General features: G+C 33.0%; 3 protein-coding genes across 5 annotated transcripts; 2 read left to right on the top strand and 1 right to left on the bottom strand.

The window, feature by feature from the left end:
• Positions 1–6334: 6334 nt before the first annotated feature.
• On the top strand, positions 6335–10479 carry LOC122310207 (ubiquitin-60S ribosomal protein L40). Its single transcript, XM_043124086.1, has 5 exons — positions 6335–6500; positions 6618–6704; positions 7450–7552; positions 10005–10071; positions 10158–10479. Exons 1-5 carry the CDS (start codon positions 6398–6400, stop codon positions 10182–10184), a joined length of 387 nt encoding a protein of 128 aa, XP_042980020.1. The 5' UTR covers positions 6335–6397; the 3' UTR covers positions 10185–10479.
• Positions 10480–10630: 151 nt separating this feature from the next.
• LOC122310206 (phospholipase A2-alpha-like) lies at positions 10631–13387 on the top strand. Its single transcript, XM_043124085.1, has 4 exons — positions 10631–11610; positions 11754–11796; positions 11965–12090; positions 13005–13387. Exons 1-4 carry the CDS (start codon positions 11476–11478, stop codon positions 13178–13180), a joined length of 480 nt encoding a protein of 159 aa, XP_042980019.1. The 5' UTR covers positions 10631–11475; the 3' UTR covers positions 13181–13387.
• Positions 13388–13536: 149 nt separating this feature from the next.
• LOC122310205 (pyridoxal reductase, chloroplastic) lies at positions 13537–18777 on the bottom strand. 3 transcript variants are annotated; one of them, XM_043124083.1, is made up of 9 exons: positions 18521–18777; positions 18217–18445; positions 17157–17250; positions 16904–17027; positions 16253–16354; positions 15803–15954; positions 15633–15726; positions 14076–14257; positions 13537–13965 (listed from the first exon to the last, which is right to left on the bottom strand). In XM_043124083.1, exons 1-9 carry the CDS (start codon positions 18641–18643, stop codon positions 13962–13964), a joined length of 1104 nt encoding a protein of 367 aa, XP_042980017.1. In that variant the 5' UTR covers positions 18644–18777; the 3' UTR covers positions 13537–13961. The 3 variants fall into 3 exon arrangements, 2 of the variants coding, with proteins under 2 accessions (XP_042980017.1, XP_042980018.1); XR_006242600.1 differs by lacking the exon at positions 13537–13965 and adding an exon at positions 14339–14706 and having other exon boundaries at positions 14132–14257; XM_043124084.1 differs by lacking the exon at positions 13537–13965 and having other exon boundaries at positions 14072–14257.
• Between the last annotated feature and the right edge of the window lie 2610 nt (positions 18778–21387).

Below are 21387 nucleotides of genomic sequence, written 5' to 3' on the forward strand. Positions count from 1 at the left end.
CCGTTGGAAGTAATTTTTCTGGTTATTCAGACTACTCATGTATTCACTATGTTCAGATTTACGTATTCATGTGTTACCATAACCAGAAAATGAACTTTTGTGTGTTTAATCCCATATCCAGATGCTTTAGTGGCCCATGCAAATTTATATTGTTGGTATTTAAAAGCAAAAAATTTATTACTAGAAAATTTACTTCACAAAGTTTAATCTCATATCCAGATTTTATAGTATAAAGCAAACCGAAGTGGTCCATGCATTCAGAGTCTCAGACGTACTATTACAGTGAGAGCATTACATTACCAAAAAGTGGAATGGAGTTAAAACCATTAAATTTACTTCACAAATGACAGCATTACATCTATTACCAAAATGGGCAGTTACATTCATATTGTTGGTCCCAAACACTAACCATATAATATTAGCATTGGAACTGACATACATGATTATTGTTCAAATAAAAAATAATTACAGCACAAAGCACAATGCCACATAACCATAACAAGAATAATGTTCATTTGTACTTCTTTTCCATAGCTTTAAATTTTGCTTCCTTAGCTATTACACTTTCTTGGCTGATCCTGTCATTCCTTCTTTGAGCTAATTCCAATGTCATTTTGCAACAATGGTTTAGTTCTTGTTCAAAATCAATCCATTGAAAAAATGAGCATTGCTCTTCATCTTATAGTTTGGATAATTTAAGAATCGTCTGCCAAAACTAGTATTTTTGGCAAAAATCCTTAGCTTTGCTGGAATCCCACAATGGCAAAGTGGTTCTACACCACTGTCATCATCAGTGTACTGCATTTGTGATGCCGATTAATATTAGACAAACCAAGACATAAGCATACATATCAATGCCGCGCAACAGCCAATAATTTATAAAACAACAAACCAAGACATAAGCATACATTATAAATATAAAAATGTTAAAACATGCATTTGCAAAGATATTCCAAACAACAAACTAGTTTACAGAACAAACCAGTATATGCACGATAACTCTAGGCATTGAAATTTACAGAACAAACCATTAGGTATTGAAATTTACAGAACAACAAAACCAATTTAGGTACTAAATAATGCCAAACAGAAATAATGAAGGTACTAATTAATTCGGGTACTAAATAATTAAGAAATATAAAATGGGGACATAATGACTCAAACTTACTTCTAAAGAGAACCTTTACCTTCATTCTGTAAGGTCTATTTCCTTGTTATTCTGTAAAATGATGGAGGGTTAGGGTTTTTATAGGTTTCAGTTGGGTTTACAGGGGAGGGGCATATGAATCGGGTTGTAAAAATGGGTTCGAAGCAGGGAACGTTTTCTGGGTTCGAAGCTTGATGGGTGGGTTTCTGGGTTCGATGGGTTCGACGCAGGGATGATGTGACGCCCCCAAATTCCGTTTGGGGTCGGACGAACATTTGAAATGTCGAGACATGCAACACAAGGTTACTTGCCCCCGTTCATGACATATAAGATGCAATATTCCTAACATGCATATAACATTATGCAATATTCGCAGCGGATAATTTTTTTATTTTTTACCAATACTATGCACCAAACTGAAAATATCACAAATACTTAAAACATCATATATAAAGATCCATTGAATAACTAAGATCACAGCACTAGTCCAAAATAGTTATGATCCAAAAGTACTGGAGATGCAACTCCATCGTACAAGTAGTAATTTAACTGCTATATTAACATTAACGACGCACTGTCGTTCAGTCGACTGTGTCTAGTTGGTTAGCTCCCGATCCTCCTTCAGGTCCTGTAATAAGATCTACCATTAAGGGGGAATGGTAGTTAGGACTACCACAGTGAAATTTGATTACAAATCTCAGCAAGTTAACAAAAAAAAAAAAACTTCCACACAGGCTAATGATGCATGGATGACAGTAAAAACATAAATGCATAATCAAATTCATAATTAATTAAAGCATAACTTAGCGTACAACATAGCATAATTGACATAACTTAAATTGAAACATGAACTGAACTTGACTTGACATGAACTTGATCTGAAACTTGACTTAGCATGAACTTGTTCTGAAACTTGAATTAACATGAAAAATACATACTCCACAGTTGTTGTGGCCCCATGTATTCTACGCAAACTTGACTTAACATGAAAAATACATACTCCACAGTTGTTGTGGCCCCATGTATTCTACGTGTCACAATTGCTGTGTCTTACGTAGTGTATGCATCACAATTGCTGTGACCCCATACATAAGTAATCAAGATGAAACGTGACTGGAATACGAAAGGACTGAAGCCCTGACGTAACATAACGTGACTTGAACATAACTTGAAATATATGATCAACTTGAGATTAAATATTTCGTAACATGACATAACATATAATAGACAACATATTTAACATGACATACTTGCAACAATGAATATTACATGACTTGACATACATGTAATAGATGGCATACTTAGCATGATGTACTTGTAATGTACAACAATACATGACAGAATATATTATGTAACAGATAAAAACCGATGACAGAATAAATTCTATATAACAAACAATTACGTGATGACTTGGCATGACATGACATATATTATAACACACATACATACACTGTAGTTCCTTTACTTAACACACATACACAGTAGACTGCTAGTAAGTTAAAAACTAACTTACCTCGATCTCCGCATTTCTTATAAAACTTCAAGTGCGATCACGAGAAACTGTTATTAGTGATTCTAAAAGTTAGAACTAAATCACTAATAATTTGAAATATGGAAAATACTAACTTAAAGAGAAAAATTTTCATTTTACTCTCTACATGTGGGAAAATGACCGTTATACCCATAACTTAAGGATTTTGCATACTAATTCCAAAAGTTTCCAAAATTTACATTCCTCATGTAAATTTTGTCCTAAACTTAAATATCAACTCAGAAAAATTTAAAATAAAACACAACTATGGAAAACACACTATGGCCGAAACATCCATAGGTCATTTCCTTTGATTTTTGTTGCAATTCCTTCCAACTTCAAAACTCATGCTTAAACCAAAATTTTACAACAAATATCTTCAAATTCTAAGTTCAAAACCATACTTAAAACATCAATTTAGAAAAAGCTAATAATCAACACCAAACTTTTTTTGTAAAAAGATCCAAGCACTTGAATCACAAGTTTTGATCTTAAATCAAAACATCTCTAAGAATTTCACAAATCAAATCTTACTTTTAACATATTCATAATATCATGCTAACATCAACCATGCTTTAAATCATCAAACTAAAGTCACCAAAATCACAAAATAACATTTGGAGTTTTTGGTTTTACACTTAGTCCAAAAACAGAAACTTTTTCCTCAACTAGTTTTGATAAATCTCTTGATCTATGACTTATAAATATATGATCTTCAAACCAAACCATCACATGGTTTAAAAAGATGTTCTAAAACATATATAAACTTCTAATTCAAGATCACATGGTTAGAAATTAACCAAAACATAAATTTAGCCAAGAATATCCATACTTTGGCTTATCTAAATATCTTTTTGCATAAAATTTCATATCTTTGAAACTAATATCAAATATCTTTAAAATAATAATATAACATGTATATAAGATGCTTAGGATCCTCAAATAAAATTATCAAAGTCATTAGAATAGGTTTAGACCACTAAAGAGTTAAACTTTCTCAAAACAGAAACTGTTTTTCTTTTTCCAGTTTCTAAGTTTCTAAATCTAAAAAAATATTTCATCAAAACCTTTAATCATGCAAAAATCCTAAACCAATAGTCATATATACATGTTAACAATACTCTATAAAACTTTCGGACCAATATCTATCCATTAGCTTGGTCAAAAACTCCAAATTATAACATATTCTCCAGTTTATCTCCCAGAATGACCTTTTTATAGTTTATATAATATTTGACTAACCAAATAATCTTCAAATGGGGCAAATAAGATATCCATGTAAACTAGACTAAAAAAGGAACAACTTATATGAAGGAGACTTAATGATAAAACACTTACAAAAGCTTCAAAATGGGCGTGCAAAAGAACTCCTAAAAGCTGTCCGAGAGAAAGTATTTGATATTCTTTTAAAGGAACGTGTAAATAAAGATAAGTTTGTAGGTGATGGCTGGAGCTACTTATGGACGAGATAAGGAAGATGATAAGGCTGGAATTGAGAGTTGAGTGTAGTTTTCTCCTTCCCAAAATATTTATAAAAGATTATCTCATAATATTTTATCCAATAATATCTACAAAAATCAACTTAAGATATTTTTATCTAATAATATCTATAAAAAAAATCAACTCAAAATATTTTTACCTAATAATATTTACGAAAATTACCTCAAGATATTTATTTTTATTTATTTTTATTTTTATCTAATAATATCCATAAAATCAGTTTAGGCTATTTTCCAAAAGTGGAGAGTATACTTGGAAGAGTAAGGTGGCTAAAATCTTTCTATGTGTCCTATTAAAATTTTCTAACTATCTCCAATAATCAAAAACATACTTCTGATACCATAGTGAGTAATAACATCAACTATACAATTAATAGATTAGTGAAAACTTATCGGATCTTCACGAGATTCCTAAAGCCAATAGAAATTTCACCGTTAAATTTCTAGCGGGCTGTTACAGATGATCTGGGTTCGGCTTTCTGGGTTCAAAGCGGGATGAAGTGGGTTCGGCTTTCTGGGTTCAAAGCAGGACGACGTGGGTTCGAAGCATGTAGATATGGATTCGAAGCAGGACGACATGGGTGGGTTCGGCGTTCGGTTGGTCTCTCAGCTGGTTTGAAAGAGTTCGGCTTATACTCTACAGGAGGATGTGGTTTCTGGGTTGGCCTCTCGGTTCGAAAGAGTTCGGCTTTCTGGTTCTCGCATGGAGATTCTCATGCATGGTTGGGTTCCCAATAGAGAGAGAGAGGGGAAGCAGAGAGACACAGTGAACTCGTGATGTGTAAGAGATAGACTGTGCCTGATGCAGTGCGACGCGGTTTCTTCATTTAGTTGGTGTATTCCATACGTGTCATGTTTTCATTCATCTCTGTTGATTACACATAAACGGAATATCCGATGGGAAGATTTTCTCTTTCTTTATCTATGATACGCAAGCTTGCTTAGAAAAAAAAAAAAAAAAAAAAAAACTAAAATCTCACCCCGTTAAGTTAAAAGGAAATGCTAAGTGGTCTGATAGTGGGTTTTGACATTTTTTGTTTTTTATTTTGTGATTAAAGAAATATTTTTTTATAATATAGTAATCTTTTACTTATAAAAAAATAATATTGTGAATTTTTTAACATTCTATTTATTTTATTTTACGGTTTTGATATATTTTGTTAGATATAATTCTTGTTGGAGAATAAGAGTGAGGTGTAATCAAGGTTAAATTCATTTTTTGATATAGGTAAATATGAATGTGTTGGTTATACTTTTTGGCTGCAATTTGTAAAATAAATTAAAGATATCAATTAGTAGATAAAAAAGAATTGTCCCTCCTTAGATTTGGATGAATAGTGAATCGCGTTGATATTAGAATTAGAAAAATGCTTGAGATCCCGTTAATGGATCTTGAGCATTTCTCTGTAGTGTGTGTGTGTGTGTTTTTTTTTTTTTTTAACTTAATAATAAAGGAAATTTTTTTTAATGATGTTGTGAATTTTTTTAAGAATATTTAAGAATACAAAAAAAAAAAAAATGAAAATAAATCAATTAATTTTTTTACCTCCTCGGTAGATCTTCGGGCTATATCCCTCAAGGAATGTAGCACTACTCATATCTCAAATTTAAAATTCTCATCTCATCATTACAACTTTCTCAAATTCCTGTATAAAATATAATAAATAATTGAACTTTTTCTTAACTTTTTTTAATCCCAAAACAATAATAATATTAAAATATAATATTTTAATATTTTATCTTAAACTCAAAATTTTCATCTCACTTACCAAGCAAAACCTTAGAACTATAAAAAAGTAAAACTAGTTTATTCGAGAGTCTAATTTAAACTTCAATTTGATTTGATTCGTTTATTAAAAATATTGTTTACAAACACAAAATTATGATTATTAATTGATTACTAAATAATATATTTAAAGTTTTATATAAAATTATGTCATTTTATAACTTCATTTTGATAAAATCTTTTTGTATATCTAGATTTATTTTTTCCTAAAAAAGTCCTCTACTAGAATTTCCTATCCTTCCTTTGGAATAGAATAATCCGTCAGTTAAACAGTACTTAGCCTTTTTCGGACTCGGATAATCCGAATAACAAACAGAACTTTGGAACCCCAACACGGCAGAAACCCTAATCTGTCCCTTTATATAAACTCCTTCAAACCAAAACCCTCCTTGCCCAGAGAGATACGGAGAGCGAGCAACAGAGCCCAAGCAAAAATGCAAATCTTCGTGAAAACCCTGACGGGGAAGACCATCACCCTCGAGGTCGAGTCCAGCGACACAATAGACAATGTTAAGGCCAAGATTCAGGACAAGGAAGGTACTGTACTCTTTCATTTTCATTTCTAAGGAATCAAATTTGGTTCGCAACTTCGCATCGGATCGGATGATCCGTATTTTTGGGTGGTAGGTTAATGTGATGGGTTGAAATTCTTAGGTATTCCCCCGGACCAGCAGAGGCTGATCTTTGCAGGAAAGCAGCTTGAGGATGGCCGTACGCTCGCGGATTACAACATCCAGAAAGGTTAGTGCTTTAAAATTTTGATTTATTTGGTGGAGTATTTTTTTTCTTTCTGTAAATTATTTCTTTGTCCATTTCTCTGGAGTGAGTGATTAGTTCGAGGCTTTATTTGGTTGGATGGAAAAACAGATGGAAAATGGAAGAAAACGTATTTTGATTGTTGTATCATATGGTTTTAAAGTATCGATTGAACAATGCCTAATTGGGCTATCTAACGTTTCAGAGTATCAATAAGGACGACGCGTAATTGGGCTATGTAATGATACAATACTAGAAGAAGATAAGCATAGATTTTGAAATCAGACATCCTTTTCTCCTTATATTTAACCTGAAAACGAGTGAAAGTGAATTAAAACTATAATATAATGGTTCAGGTTTTTCTGTTGAAACTCCAGTTTGGATGTTGATATATTCGAGGAATTGGTGTATAGAATGTTGACATAACTGAAGAAATAGTGTATTAGATCTCTCTCTCTCTCTCTCTCTCACTCAAATTTTGAGAAGTTCCTAAGAGATTTCCATTGTTAAGTGAGTTCTTAGTATCTAGTTTCTCTAAACTTACGAATGAGATAAAGTTTAATATTGAAACTGACCACGAATATTTGGTTACTTTCCTACTAACCGTAATGTGAAAGAATTTAGTTGTGATTGACTTTTTAATATTGGTTTTTGACTTCTCAGAAAATGTTTTGATAGTGGGTTCGAACTTCATTTGTAATTTGACGTTGATGAAAATGATCTTGTGCAGAGTCAACCCTTCATCTTGTTCTGAGGCTTCGTGGTGGAATTATTGAGCCATCTCTGATGGCGTTGGCCAGAAAATACAACCAGGAGAAAATGATTTGCCGCAAGTACGTCTTCTACCAGTGGCGATCATAAGTCAAGTTTGATTAAGCTTTATTTTTTTGCAATCACAATTTTCGTGTATTTCTGAAACTTGCTAATCTAACTCCTGACATTCCGAAAATTAATGATCAATCTTTTAGTAAGAAAACCCTGGCACTCTCTTGGCTTAAGCCCTGACTGATGAATTACATGTTTCAGATAAAAAGTTTGATTTAGTTTTTAAAACTTGTCTAAGTAAACTACCTTTTTAATTCTTGACCTTGTTAATAAATACCACTTCATCATTGAAAATATATGGTTAAGACCAAGTTCGCAAAACAAATTAATTTTCAATGGTTATAGATCCATGTGGTGGAATTGACTATGTAATATTATGCCTATTGTTGTTATTGCTTCTTGACAATGTCAATGGCATGCCATTTTGCTATTTTATTCTCAAGTGTAGTGATAACATAATTTATCTTTTATAGACTTTTTGCAATATCTGTCGTTATATTTGATTATGGTTGTCATTAGATGCATGCAATTGATTGACACAATTTACATTTGAACGCTAGTTTAATTTTATGCTTTTATCTCATCTGCTGTACCCTCAATGGTATCTTTACCCTTGATTCTGGACTTTGATAGGTTTATTGTGCCTTTTCGATTGAGTGACACTTTAGCTGCTTTAGGTTAATTCAATACTGATGAAAGCGTGCTTTAGTGTAAGGCGCTGAGGCCGAAGCACTTCTCTTACAAAAAAGCAAAGCTCATTACAACAGTGCAATTTTTGGCACTTTTTGTGTGAGCTTATAGTGCAAAAATGCACACTTTTGTCATTTTTTTGGTAAACAAATAAAAAATATTAGCTCATGACTTAGAAAATGCTGTAAACAAGTATTCTCAAGTATTTAGTTGATATTTAAGATCATTTACCTTCCATGGCACCACATGTTGTCATATGTGATGTATATGCTTTGAACCCACTATAATAATCAAAGTTGGCTTTCTAGGTGGATGGATATCAGAAAGCATATAAGGCCCCGTTTGGATACAAGAAGTGTTTAATCTCATCTCATCTCATTATTACAATTTTTTCGTATTTCCACACAAAATATAATAAACAATTCAACTTTTTCAAATCTCAAAATAATAATAATATTAAAAAATAATATTCTAATAATATTTTATTCAACTTTTATCTTAACTCATCTCATCTTAATTCACTCTTCAAACTGCACCTAAGTCTATAACCTACAATTTGTGAGCTCTTTTGTTCATGGTCTTTTTTGTATAATATGATTCAACCCTGTACTTCAATTTCTTTATGGTTATCAAATATCATAGAGGTGTATATTTAGTAAAGTTGAAGAGAATTATGTAAAATGTTATGTTTAAATTTTATGTAATTAGATGATTACTCGACTGCCATGTCCATCAATAAATTTCTTGATTACTTTTGTAAATAAATTGACCTGTTGCATAATACTCTAATAAATTGTGTTAATCCGCTGAACATGTCACCATCTTGCTTTTAAAACATCTTTTATGTTTTTTTTTTTTTCTTTTGGGATTTTTGTTGCTGTTATAGATCATTTTTAAAATATGCGATTTGCTTTAATCAGCTGTGCTTGCACTTTATGCTCTGCGCCTGGCCTGTAGAAGGCTTTTGTAGAGGCTTGTTTAAATCGTAAAAGTGTTTTATCTCATCTCATCTTTACAACTTTTCCAAATTTTCATACAAAATATAATAAACAATTTAACTTTTTTAAATCTCAAAATAATAATAATATTAAAAAATAATATTTTAACAATATATTATTCAACTTTCAACTAAAACCATCTCATCTCATCTCACTATCCAAACTGCACCTAATGTGCCTAGTAGTTTTACCATGCTGGGCTTTTATTCATTGTTATTAAACATGGTATTTCGGATAAGGCAATGGAAGACTTGTGTCTGTCAAGCTTCGTTCTTGTTAGATAGCAATGGACTCACTGTATGCTAGTTAATATTGGGCTTTTCAACTTTTCGGTAGTTTCTGTAAACCTGATAAATAGATGGTTAGTTTGTTAAGGAGCTGATTGGGGTTTTTTCTTATATAAATACGATTTTAGTATGCAGTATGACGTTGTAGTTTGTATCTCAAATAGCCTTTTCAAGACAATTTCCCCCCATTGTTTCATACGTCATATCTGTTTTCTCTCTATTACATAATTTCATTTCAAACAGCCACCAAGTTAGGAAGTAACTTCACAATAGGGCAATATTTTCCCGAACCTCAAGAAATATTCCGAAATTTACTTTTCTATGTTGCTTATCTTTTAAATTGAAATTACTGATTATATTTGTTCATTTGATGATGCACTTGATGAAAAATTACTGTAGAGAGATTTTTCTTGGTTTTATGCTCTGCTTCTATTGTGCGATGCACATTTCGTTTGAAATATTAATTTCCCTTTTGCTTGATACAGATGTTATGCACGCCTGCACCCACGTGCTGTCAACTGCAGGAAAAAGAAGTGTGGACACAGCAACCAGGTATTGATGGTTTTCATTTGCACTCTCCTCCCTCTCCCTCCCTTTTTTTTAGTCTGAAACACTGTTCCGTGCTACTTGAACTGCAGCTGAGGCCGAAGAAGAAGATCAAGTAGATTACTGAATGCGAGGAAGAATCGCTATTCATTGCCTTTGATCAATGGATCTCTTATATGAAGCTTGGTAGCATCGAACAGTTTGCTAGCAACTCCTAGAAATCAGACATCTAGCAATGTTATATGCTTTTCTACTTTGACATTGAGCGATTCATTTGTGATGATTTGAAATTAAACCTATTGCTTTGCTAGTTATGTGTGGGGCTGCTGCCTTTGTTTTTGTCCTTTTCCTCTTCAGTTTTGAGACGTTGGAATGAAGCCTATATAGAATGTGAAATGACCATTTTATTTCTAAGGGCTCCTGACCAATTCTTTCTTGAAAAATTCTTGTTTTACGTATAGCAGTAATCTTTGCCACGAGTCTTCATGATTTGTATGGATTGGTGCTTGCAAGCCTACTTATTTTTCAAGAAGTGACCAAATCTGGGATTTAAATGGAAATTTTTTTTTTTTTTAATAGCGAATCTAGCGGTACTTTTTATTTTTAAAGAAGTGTGCTTGACTGAATTTAACATTACTAGGCGTTAGATCCACGGTAGCACATTCAAGATCCAAGGTAGCATTCAAGGGTTGTTTTAACCCCCCAATAATTCCAACCAATGGAATATGTAACTGTTCATTTTCTTCTTCGTCGGAATAAGAATGCCATGAATGTAAGCTGTGGTGTGGGAAGTGATGGTTGAACTTAAAAGAGTATTCGATAACTTGCATTACAAACTTGTATTCTTACTAGGCCAACGGCAGAAGATAGAAGTGGTGACGTGGGAACATGGTTATTGTAATCTTGATAGATATTGTCTTTCATTCTTCAGACCACTATAATGAAACGTATCTTGAATTCCTCGGACGACTATAGTGCCTATGTATAGTAAAACTACTAATATTAGTGTCTATGTATGGTTTGAATGATGAAAAATAAAAATGATAGAAATATGATATAAAATGTTAGGGATACACACCTCGTATACAACACGTTTGTTTGTACCACATTCAGTTTGATAGTTGTGTGTACCGAAACCCAAATATAATATATATAATAATATAAAATATGGTTGAATGAATGCTAATTAATTTAATTTATAGTAATTATTAGGTGGTACTATTATGGTAAAGAATAAGAAAGTACAAAAAAAATGTCACAAGCCAACCGCTAGACATCCCAACCTCTATGTTTCTCCACTCGTGCCTATGTTCATTGATTTCTCCTTTCCATCCATCTCTGCCTTTCTCTCTCTAGATCGGAGCAAAACCAAGCTTCTTCTGTCAGCTCTTTTATCTGCTTCATCCAACAATGGCTTCATACCATAATAATTCATTGAAGTTGGCTCTTCTCCTCTCATGCTCCCTCATTGTCCTCGACCTTTTCTGTATTCCAGTCCATGCCCTTAACATCGGCCTTCAAGTTGCAGGTTCCGCTGTCTCTGTGGTTTGTTCTTATTCCTTTCTATCTTTTCTACTCCATTTTAACGTACAATTTCTAGCTTCTTTTCCCTTTTTGCATTCTTTTATTCTGATGCATCAAAATAATTTCATAATCTTGCCCCCAACTTCGTCAATATTTGTTGGTAGAGTAAAGAATGCAGCAGGAAATGCGAATCACACTTCTGCACAGGTATTATATGTAGTATATTTTTCTAATGGCTTTACTTATGACTACGTCTCTATATTCTTGAACTGAGATTAATTAGGTCTCAGTTTCTTTGTTTTTAAGGTCCTAATTTAGTACTGTTGTTGTTTTTTGTTTTTTTTTTTTGACTAATATATATGTATATATATATAGTTCCTCCATTTTTAAGATACGGAAAGTACTGTGGGCTGTTATACAGTGGATGCCCTGGGGAGAAGCCTTGTGATGGACTCGACGCTTGTTGCATGATGCATGATCATTGTGTGGTTGCTAAACACCGTAAGTTCATGCACGATATACATATGAATGCAGGACCTTTATGATTATTTCAAGAGCATCACATGGGATTCATATGCATTGACAGTATGATCTGGTTTATCATGTTTGAAAAGTTATACAAGAATAATTTTGTTTTATTATTTGTGTCGTGTGGGTATGAGAGAGAGAGAAATTCATTGCGATGGTTGGCAAATTTGGCATGTGTATACATACATACATACATACATATATATATATATATACACACACACTAGTTTAGGTTAGAGATGGAGACGTGTTTAGGGAAACAAAAGTGTTTTTGTGCAGGTGTCGGTGGTGAGCTATGGACCAACCTTGGAGGAAAAAAAAAATGAAAATAAAATTGAGGTGGGTATGGGATAATCTTTCATTAATTTATATAATATATGTAAGCTTGTTTATTGACACACCAAACATATCACTGACATGGATGTCCATCACATTAAATATCATATAAAAGTATTGTTGTTTTGATTTTTATTTTTTATAAACATAATGGATCCCATAAAAAGTGGCATACCTACGTACTGATTTCTAATAATAAAGTATCATAAGAATGCATTATATATAGAATAATACTATATACAATCTTAGAGTGCGCAAGAACTATGTAGTCGTTTTGAAAAAAAGTGAAGTTCACTATTAAAAAATTAAATTTTTTTCACGTGGGTCTCGTATTTATTCATTTTTTTTAGAGAAATTGCAAGACGCTTGCTTATTCACTACTACAATTATCATTTCTCATATATATATATATTGGTGTGTACTTTGCATGCATGTTGGAGGAATATTCGTGTCTTTCTAAACTTTGTATAATAAATTATAATTCGTCCCAAGTTGAAGTGTAAATTACTTATAATTAAAAAGCATTATATGGTGATGGTGTTGTTGGGCAGAGGGCTATCTAAGCGAAGAGTGCAGCCAAAACCTCCTCAACTGTATAGCTAAATTTAAAAACTCAAAAGTCCATACGTTTAAGGGGAACAAATGCCACGTTGATGAGGTGGTTGATGTTATTTCTGCTGTCATGAAAGCTGCATTGCTTGCTGGAAGATATCTTCACAAGCCTTGAGAGTGATTTGAAATCCCCTTCCTCTGCCTCTCTCTCTCTCTCTCTCTCTCTCTCTCTCTCTCTCTCTACAGTGCTGGAATGGAAGTAGTTGTTTTTACTATTATTATATCATGAAACACTAATTGAGAAAAATACCAAGTCGACCAATTTGCTGATACAGTGCAGTAAAGTGTGTGGAGCATCTATGCTTAAAGATCTTTGGGAAATTTTTTATTAAATGAAGCCTTTAGATATATTAGCATACTATTTTAAATCCAAATGTAAGTCTATGAATTGTGACAAGAACGCCTGTCTGGAGAGAGTGTATTCCGTACTGGTTTGATCCTCACAGTTTTTGCTGGTTTAGTAAACTGATATTGAAGGACAAAACATCCCTAAGAACTTGGACTGAAAAGGGTTTTGAATGTGCATAACAGCATAAAAATAACTGTTATACAAACAATTAGGTGGTGAAAAACTAAAAAGAGAATAGTGGTAAAAACCACTAGATATAGAGAATGGACCTGAACCTTGCCCCCTAGCATGATCCCAATTCGTGCCAATCAGACTCGGACCTTTTAATCTTCAATCCTATTAACTAACTTGCCAGAAGCATCCCTTAACATAATCCTTCTCTTTGAAATAGCAGCTTTGTCTCTGCCCTCTAATCCAGCCTTCTAGGCAATATATAGCTTTTCTTCTTTGTCATCAATACAAACATCTTATATTAATCTCTCCCCTGGGCTTTTGAATCATTTGTGCAGGATTCACTTTTTTCCTTCTCTATTCAAATTTCATCCGTTTATCTAGAGTGAGAAAATAATGTGCAACAGGATGAGTTGTGTACTCAATTTTATATTTCTAAACATGTCACGTGTGGTTTTACAAACGAGTATAAAACGAATAACTTATTCACCTTGTCTGAAAAATGTTCTGGATCATCCTCTGGGGAGACTCACGAGCTGCATTTTCTAACCGCACCAACTCGCCCGAACTAAGTCGCCAACCTAGAGCTCCCAAATTTTCCTCTGCTTGTTTTACGGTCTTAATCCCAGGTATTGGAATAGTGCCCTTGCAAATGCACCAGTTTATAGCGACCTGGAAAAAACTTGTCTTGCATCAAGTGAAAATAGACTCGCCATCTTGGAATAGATTAGCATTAAGAATTAAATATATTACAAGTAGGAGAGGCGAGAATAGTCCTCTAATGCACTAGCAAGTTGGGGACAAAGAATAGTTATATTGCACTAGCATCCATCTGGAATCAAGTGACAAATTTGTGTGGGTGTGCCCGTGCATCCATGAACAAGTTGTATAATAGTGGACTTTTTGACACTTTCTGTATTCCAAAACATAAAAGACAAAATGATCTAAGACTTCAAGGGTTCTATGCACTGAAACATGAAAGATACCTAGGGAACATGGAAAAAAGCTATGATACTAGATAAAAGGTATAGAGTTAATATAAAGTTAAAAGAGCAGTTTCCTGATTTTCATTTGCACCCCGTAATTTGTTTTGGTATATTCTCCATTTACATTTCACCCACCTGAAGATTTTTTGGCATGGCATTAGTACTAATCTCATAAAAAAAGCAAGATTTCCCAAATCTAGCTTCATTCATGTGATGAAATCATTTTTCACACCAATATGCATGCTAAAAGATAAGGTTTTCATCGTGAATGTTTTCATTCAGAATAATCATGATTGTCATTCCAAAGTCAAGCCCACTGTTGAAATATGAGCAACCAAAGTCTCGTAGAGTTGGACTGTCACTGATAGCAAAGTGCTTATCAATATGAAGAGTTGTGCTTTTGAAATGAAATACTCATGAGAGGTATAGTTTAGCAGTATAAACATGTGATTTTTTGGACCAGAAAATTCTGTCTTAATGAATGATTGATGGTATAGCAGTTGCAAGAATGAAATGAGGGGAAATTTCATTTTACACACGCAAACTACCAAATCTTAAATGTGCGCACCCAAACTACCAAAAACCAAAATATACATCCTAAACTAACCCTCAATTTGCACCCCACAATATCATTTGCCCAGCTAAAAATCACAGTAACTCAAGGTATGTGACTTACACGTCTAATATCCCCTCATGAAGTTTAATTAAAAAAAAAAATACAAAAATGATAATAATAACAATGAAAAAAGATTGGCCACCTTTCTTTCTTTCTTTCTATGTCATTATATAGATTATTATTTCTTTTTTTATAATTTCATTTTTTTATTGTCTTTATTCTAACTTTGTAAACTTGGTAGCTAGGGTGCTTTAGATAATTCATTCGTGAGATTTAACTGGACAATGGACATTTGTGGAAATCACTTAAATGTGAGACTTTGTTACACAAATGGAGTTTTTTGACAGTTTGGGGTGGAAATTGAAAAAAAAAAAAAAAAAAAAAAAAAAACACCCATAGTTTGAGGCTACAAAATGAAATTTCTCCAAGTAATTAAAATAATTACTTGTGATACAGTTTTGCGCCTCCTTTGTGCAATTTCTCTAAGTGAACTTAACAAAGGCTCCAATCCTGGAAGAATTTGCCTGAAGAGCAAGGCCCTACAAAATGATGAGATAACCTAAGCAAAGAGTTATATGCATTGCATTGAGACAGCATAAACATAATCCTATTTACCGAGGTCCGCGTGGAAGTTTAGTGGGTGTATATTTCCCAGTAAGCATTCCAAGCCCTAGTGGACTGTAAGCAATCAAGCGGATGCCCAGGGAATCACACATCTTCTTGATTTCCAACTGATCTTGTCCCATGCTTAGCAAAGAAAATTGCACCTGGAATTGTTGTGTTGTAGAATGTAAGACAACAGTTTCAGGATAAATCCATACAGAGTCTATCTACCATAAGCAGTAAAAAAGTATAAATGCATAATATACTTCATATTCACTTCCAGGAACATACAAATATATTCAAGTTGATTTGCAGTAAAAACTAAAACGAGGTGTTCGGAACGTTGAGTGATGAAATGATAGACATAAGGCAGTAACCATGTTATAGGGACTACAAAGAGGCTTGGCCAACATATCCAGCAGAATATACTACTAGCCTTGATACATGTGCATAAAGATGTACCTGAGCTGAGCATAAGGGGACTCCCCTGGCTTTCAGGTAATCATGTATCTTTAGAAGCTGCTTTGGTCCATAGTTGCTCACACCAACTGCTTGAACTAAACCCTATATGATACGATGTTTTGAGCATCACTATTTGTATTATGACTTAGTATACTAACTTTGAAAGGTTGACTCTGTTTGAGAAATCAAATTAACAACTATGCTTCCTCTTCAAACAAATGGACCAAATATTCCTGGGGAGAAAATGATACAGGAAAACATGGGAATAAGGAAGAAACAAAGGGAGAAAATAAAGGGTTAGGAAGTAAAGAATGTCAAATAATGTATTGAAAAGATCTGACTTCATGCAATTCCCAAAAACCTCAGATGTTTTGATGCTTTGGAACACGTCAAAACGCCAAGAAAAAAAGCTAATTCTCTGCATCTTTTCTAGAAAATAGGATGCTTTATGTTTGTCTAAAGCTCCCATGAAAAGAATTTTATCTATTTGTAAGTTGGATAATACATTGATGCATCTTGCTCTGTGGCACTTCAACCTGATCATATAAGCTACAAGAGCAAGATTGGATAAAATTTTTAAGTCAGTATTCCAAAATGACACAGTATGTTATTTACTGAAATAGCTTCCACTCTTATAAAAACAATGGTGACCTTCTCGTACATTGCCACTAAACCATCCCAAAGAACTAACTCCTGGAAAGGAGCATAATTTGCAGTTGACCAGTGCAACTGTCCTATTCCAATTTGTTTGATCTGCATCCGATCTAAAGAGGCCCTGAAAATAGTTCATCAAAATTTATTATTATAAGCTAGTAGAGCAATTTACATTCATTGTTGTCCACTGTAGGGGAAAATAGCTAAAAGGACAAGATCTAATCAATAGAACAGCAAAAAGCAGTATTACTTGCAAGCATTCACAAACTGCTGTGATGTTAAGCGCCATGGATACGCTGCAAACTTGGTAGCAATCACAATGTCATCCTGCACCCGCTTTTTCCCTGAGTGTACATATATACAAACACTGAAACAACTAGTACCTCGAAAGATATTAAAGATAAACTAAAGACTTATCCTGCAACACCAACACCATTTTTCCTCCCCATTATGGAACGGTCTTAATTATTTGATTGTCAAATTAAATTATCTGTGCAATGTTGCAGACTGCATTCTGATCACTATCCATTAGTAGAGGATCTACTGTTATGCAGGGCTGCATTCAAATGAATACACCCTTTTTCTGAACATTCAGTTAAATCTAGATTAATTTTCCCATCTTATTTCAGTAATGGGTACCAGATTGGTCATTGCTCTAGCAATTAGACCTAACATCAATCAACCTCATGAAAAACCCGCTCCATTACTGCCAAGTTTTTATTAGTGAAATTAGTTATCATGTTTTGATTATTTCACATATTACGATTCGTTTTGTTTATATTAGTGGGGAACAGGTCCAATGAAATCCCCACAATACTGCTGTTTGGAAGACAAAAGAAGTTGAAGGAGGGAATGGAGTAGAACAGCTCATCTTTAGGGGGAATACCTCATGCCCTCATTAGAATGATGGAAAATTGATTTCTCACCACAAATAACAGTTGACTCTGAAATTACACATTTCTTTCCTTTTCACAAATACACTGGAAAAAGCACATCTCAATCCTTTCTATTCGATGAGATTAGAACTTAAATTATTCTTTCCTTCACATTCCTTTGTAAACATCTTTTCTATCTTGTGTCGGTTATTAGGTTATCTGAGCATTGACTACAAGTAGAAGCAATGTGACTGTAATTGAACTTCAATGAAAAGGATCATCTTTACTGCTTGGGCGACTTAAAACTTTGAAACACACACTTATGTCAAGAAACCATTCATTAATGAGTTTTGTACCACCTATAAACTAGTTGAAGTCCAATGTTCCTTAATTGACTAAATATGCAGTTAATAAAACTTGAAAAATCAAACTGACCCTGAAGCTCCCGGATGAACTTCCCAAGAAGCTTTTCACTCTGCCCATTTAACTTGCCAGTCCCATAAGAATCAGCGGTATCAAAGAGATTGATACCGTTATCCACTGCCAAGTTAAAAGTTTGTTGAAGCTCAGTGTCCATTGATTCCTGGTACCCCCATAGAAGCTGGTTGCCCCATGCCCACGTTCCAAACCCCATTGGAGATACGCTCATTGGGCCAATCTTCACCTGTCAATATCAATGAGCATATCCTCCTTATATTCAAATACACAAACAAACCAAGAGGAACATTCAAGGATATACCTTTTCCCATGGCCAATAGCAGGGGAGTTTAAGGGGCTTAAAGGGTGAAGAAGGAAGGGAAATCTCATTTCGAGGGCTGATAGAGCTAAAATATGCCGTGGGTATTGAGCTAAAGAAAGCCATTACTTGTGTCTTCCTCCACAGTCAGTGGTGGGAGTTGGCGAGGCAGTCGAAACTCGAAAGACCAGCGGTTTATGTGGCGAGGATTTGGTCTTGGATTCTTCTAAGTGGATGCTTTCAATCAAATGGATAGGACGCCTTTTTCTCGGAGATATTATAAATATAAACAACCTATGTATTTGTTATCAGTTTTTCTGGTGACTATCTATTCTTAAAATATAATAATTAGTTATGGATTAGGTAAGTAATGTACATTTATATTTAAAAAAGAGTGGGATAAAAATTATGAGTTCCACTCTTAAAAAATTATTTTTTTATACAAATCTTATATTTCTATACTTTTTTTCAAATGAACGTTTGTATTTTCAATAACTGTAAATATTATTTCTTAAAATATAATACATATATAATTAAATTAATACTATTAAAATATAACATATATAATTAAATTAATTTATTTTCATTATTTTAAAATTTAAAATAAATTATGCATTTTTTCCTTATGATAATTCCAATAAAAGAGCTAAGTTTGTATAATACAAAATGGAAATGATATTGTGCCACCCCAATGTTACTATTCCACATGATCGCTCATCAATTTATTTTTTACTTTTTTTTACTTAATGATTAAGGAAATGATTTTTAATATATTAGTGTATTTTTTTAAAAATATTTAATTATATTATAAAAATATGAAAAGAAAAACAACATAAAAATAAAAACTCACAATTGTGATAGGCGGCATGCCCAACACTCGATGCTGGTCGGTAGCCTAGCACTACTCAATATAAAAATATCAAAATGTCTTGATATTTTGGCTATTATTATCCCAAGTTGACCGGTCCTTCAAATGTGGAGTATACTTTTACAACTATCAAATTATTAAATTAATCTAAATTCAAAGTTTCTTTACACGTGAGACAGAAAATTCAATACATCATACTACCATATCACTTGCATCCTATTAAGTAAAATGAGTCACATTTACTACCATTGAATGATTATTTATTGCATGCTTCTTTTATCATCAAATGATAATAAATACGTCATATCATATAAAATGGAATTCAAGTGAGATAGTGGTGTGATATATAGTACTACTCCACGTGAGACCCATAATTTTTTTCAACTTAACACTTCTTTATACATGAGACCCATAACCATTTTCAACTTCTTATAAATAATACTAAACTCATCTTAACATCAAAACACATTTAAACTTATTTTAGATGGACCCCACATAACTCACTCTACTATCTCAACTCACTACTATTTATAAAAAGCTGAATTAAACTTAACTCAATATCTAAACGCAAACTAGGAAACTTTAAACAAGTTTTAAAATTTGGGGTTCCCTTTTAATCAACCCTTCCTAAGTTTGACTATTCTCCTAGCTTTCATTTAGTATCATGATCCAAAACTAGATCTATTTATTTATTTTTTGTGGGAGAAGGAATCTAGCAATGTCCCTTTTTTAAATGTCTTTTTTTTTTTTTTCTTTTCTTTAATACCTCGTGTGAGAATGACTTGAGCATGATCTCTTGGTGCTTAGCTAGAACATGACCTCAGCTAGGTCTTTGGTGTTTAGGATGAGCATGTGTCAAGGGCCAAGGCCACTCCGAGCCATTATAGCCAGGGTGGTTAAACACTATTTATCCTTTGAGTAATGTTACATGCAGCTGTGAAGTATGTAAATGCTGTGCAATCGTTTTAAAAAAAAATGGGGTCCAAGATTAAAAAGTTAATTTTTTTTTCATGTAGATTCTGTATTAATTTACTTTTTTCAAAAAGACTGCATGACATTTGCACAACCATGCAAATATTCCATTGTTTTTCAAGGAAACATTAAATACACATCATGCTAGATGTGTTTATTGGGAATCTGGGATGGCATCCAAGGCAAAGTCATCCATTTGCAAAAGAAAAAAGTTACTATGCCACCCAATAGTTACCACTCCATTTGACCGTTTAGTGAATTTTTTTTAATACTTAATGATTAAAGAGGTAATTTGTAGTGTATTGATATATTTTTTATATTTTTTTAATAATATTTAAAAATAATAAAAAAATATGAATAAAAAAATACTACTTTTACATTAGCTGTCACTTGTAGTGTTAAGCTGCAAGCAGCACAATAGTGTTGCTCTTTGCAAAATAGCTAAAGCTTATATTCGAATTGTATCCAAGTGTACTCACTGACTTTTGTTCATAACATGTAATAGGTAATGTATTAAATTAACAATTTGTTTTAAATTAATTTGAACTTTTCAAAACAAATGATGATTTTGAAACTTTACTCATATTCACACTTTCTTTTGTAAGATGATACTGGTAAAAACTGGTTGGTAAAAAACAAAGCTTTCATAGTAATAATTCTACATATAGTCGTGAAATGCACAAGTACCATGTAATCGTTTTTAAAACGAATGGAATTAATTACTAAAAATTTAATTTCTTTTTATGTGAGTCTCCTATTTATTCATTTTTTTCAAAATAATTACATGTCACTTATATACTTACGACTATAACTATTATTTTTCTAATAAAAAATCACTTCCAATAGAGAGAGATTCAATGAAAAATGAAATAGAATAAAAATGAACTCAGCCCAAAAATAAGCCCAAGCATTTAAAACCGAAATCAACCCCAGCTGAAAAATAGAGACCCAAACCGTCAAGACTAACCATAGATCTTCGGGATCAAATGGTCGATGAGGCTGATTTTAAGATGAAAAATGACATTCACAA

This window comes from Carya illinoinensis, chromosome 5 (assembly GCF_018687715.1).
Source record: "Carya illinoinensis cultivar Pawnee chromosome 5, C.illinoinensisPawnee_v1, whole genome shotgun sequence".
NCBI lineage: Eukaryota > Viridiplantae > Streptophyta > Magnoliopsida > Fagales > Juglandaceae > Carya > Carya illinoinensis.

Coding starts and splice junctions, on each gene's coding strand:
- LOC122310207 (XM_043124086.1), top strand. CDS start 6,398: ATGCAAATCTTCGTGAAAACCCTGACGGGGAAGACCATCACCCTCGAG. Junction 6,501..6,617: donor CAAGATTCAGGACAAGGAAG/GTACTGTACTCT, acceptor TGAAATTCTTAG/GTATTCCCCCGGACCAGCAG. Junction 6,705..7,449: donor GGATTACAACATCCAGAAAG/GTTAGTGCTTTA, acceptor GATCTTGTGCAG/AGTCAACCCTTCATCTTGTT.
- LOC122310206 (XM_043124085.1), top strand. CDS start 11,476: ATGGCTTCATACCATAATAATTCATTGAAGTTGGCTCTTCTCCTCTCA. Junction 11,611..11,753: donor CAGGTTCCGCTGTCTCTGTG/GTTTGTTCTTAT, acceptor ATTTGTTGGTAG/AGTAAAGAATGCAGCAGGAA. Junction 11,797..11,964: donor CGAATCACACTTCTGCACAG/GTATTATATGTA, acceptor ATATATATATAG/TTCCTCCATTTTTAAGATAC.
- LOC122310205 (XM_043124083.1), bottom strand. CDS start 18,643: ATGGCTTTCTTTAGCTCAATACCCACGGCATATTTTAGCTCTATCAGC. Junction 15,955..16,252: donor TCCCCTTATGCTCAGCTCAG/GTACATCTTTAT, acceptor CAACAATTCCAG/GTGCAATTTTCTTTGCTAAG. Junction 14,258..15,632: donor GGCGCAAAACTGTATCACAA/GTAATTATTTTA, acceptor AGTTTTTTCCAG/GTCGCTATAAACTGGTGCAT.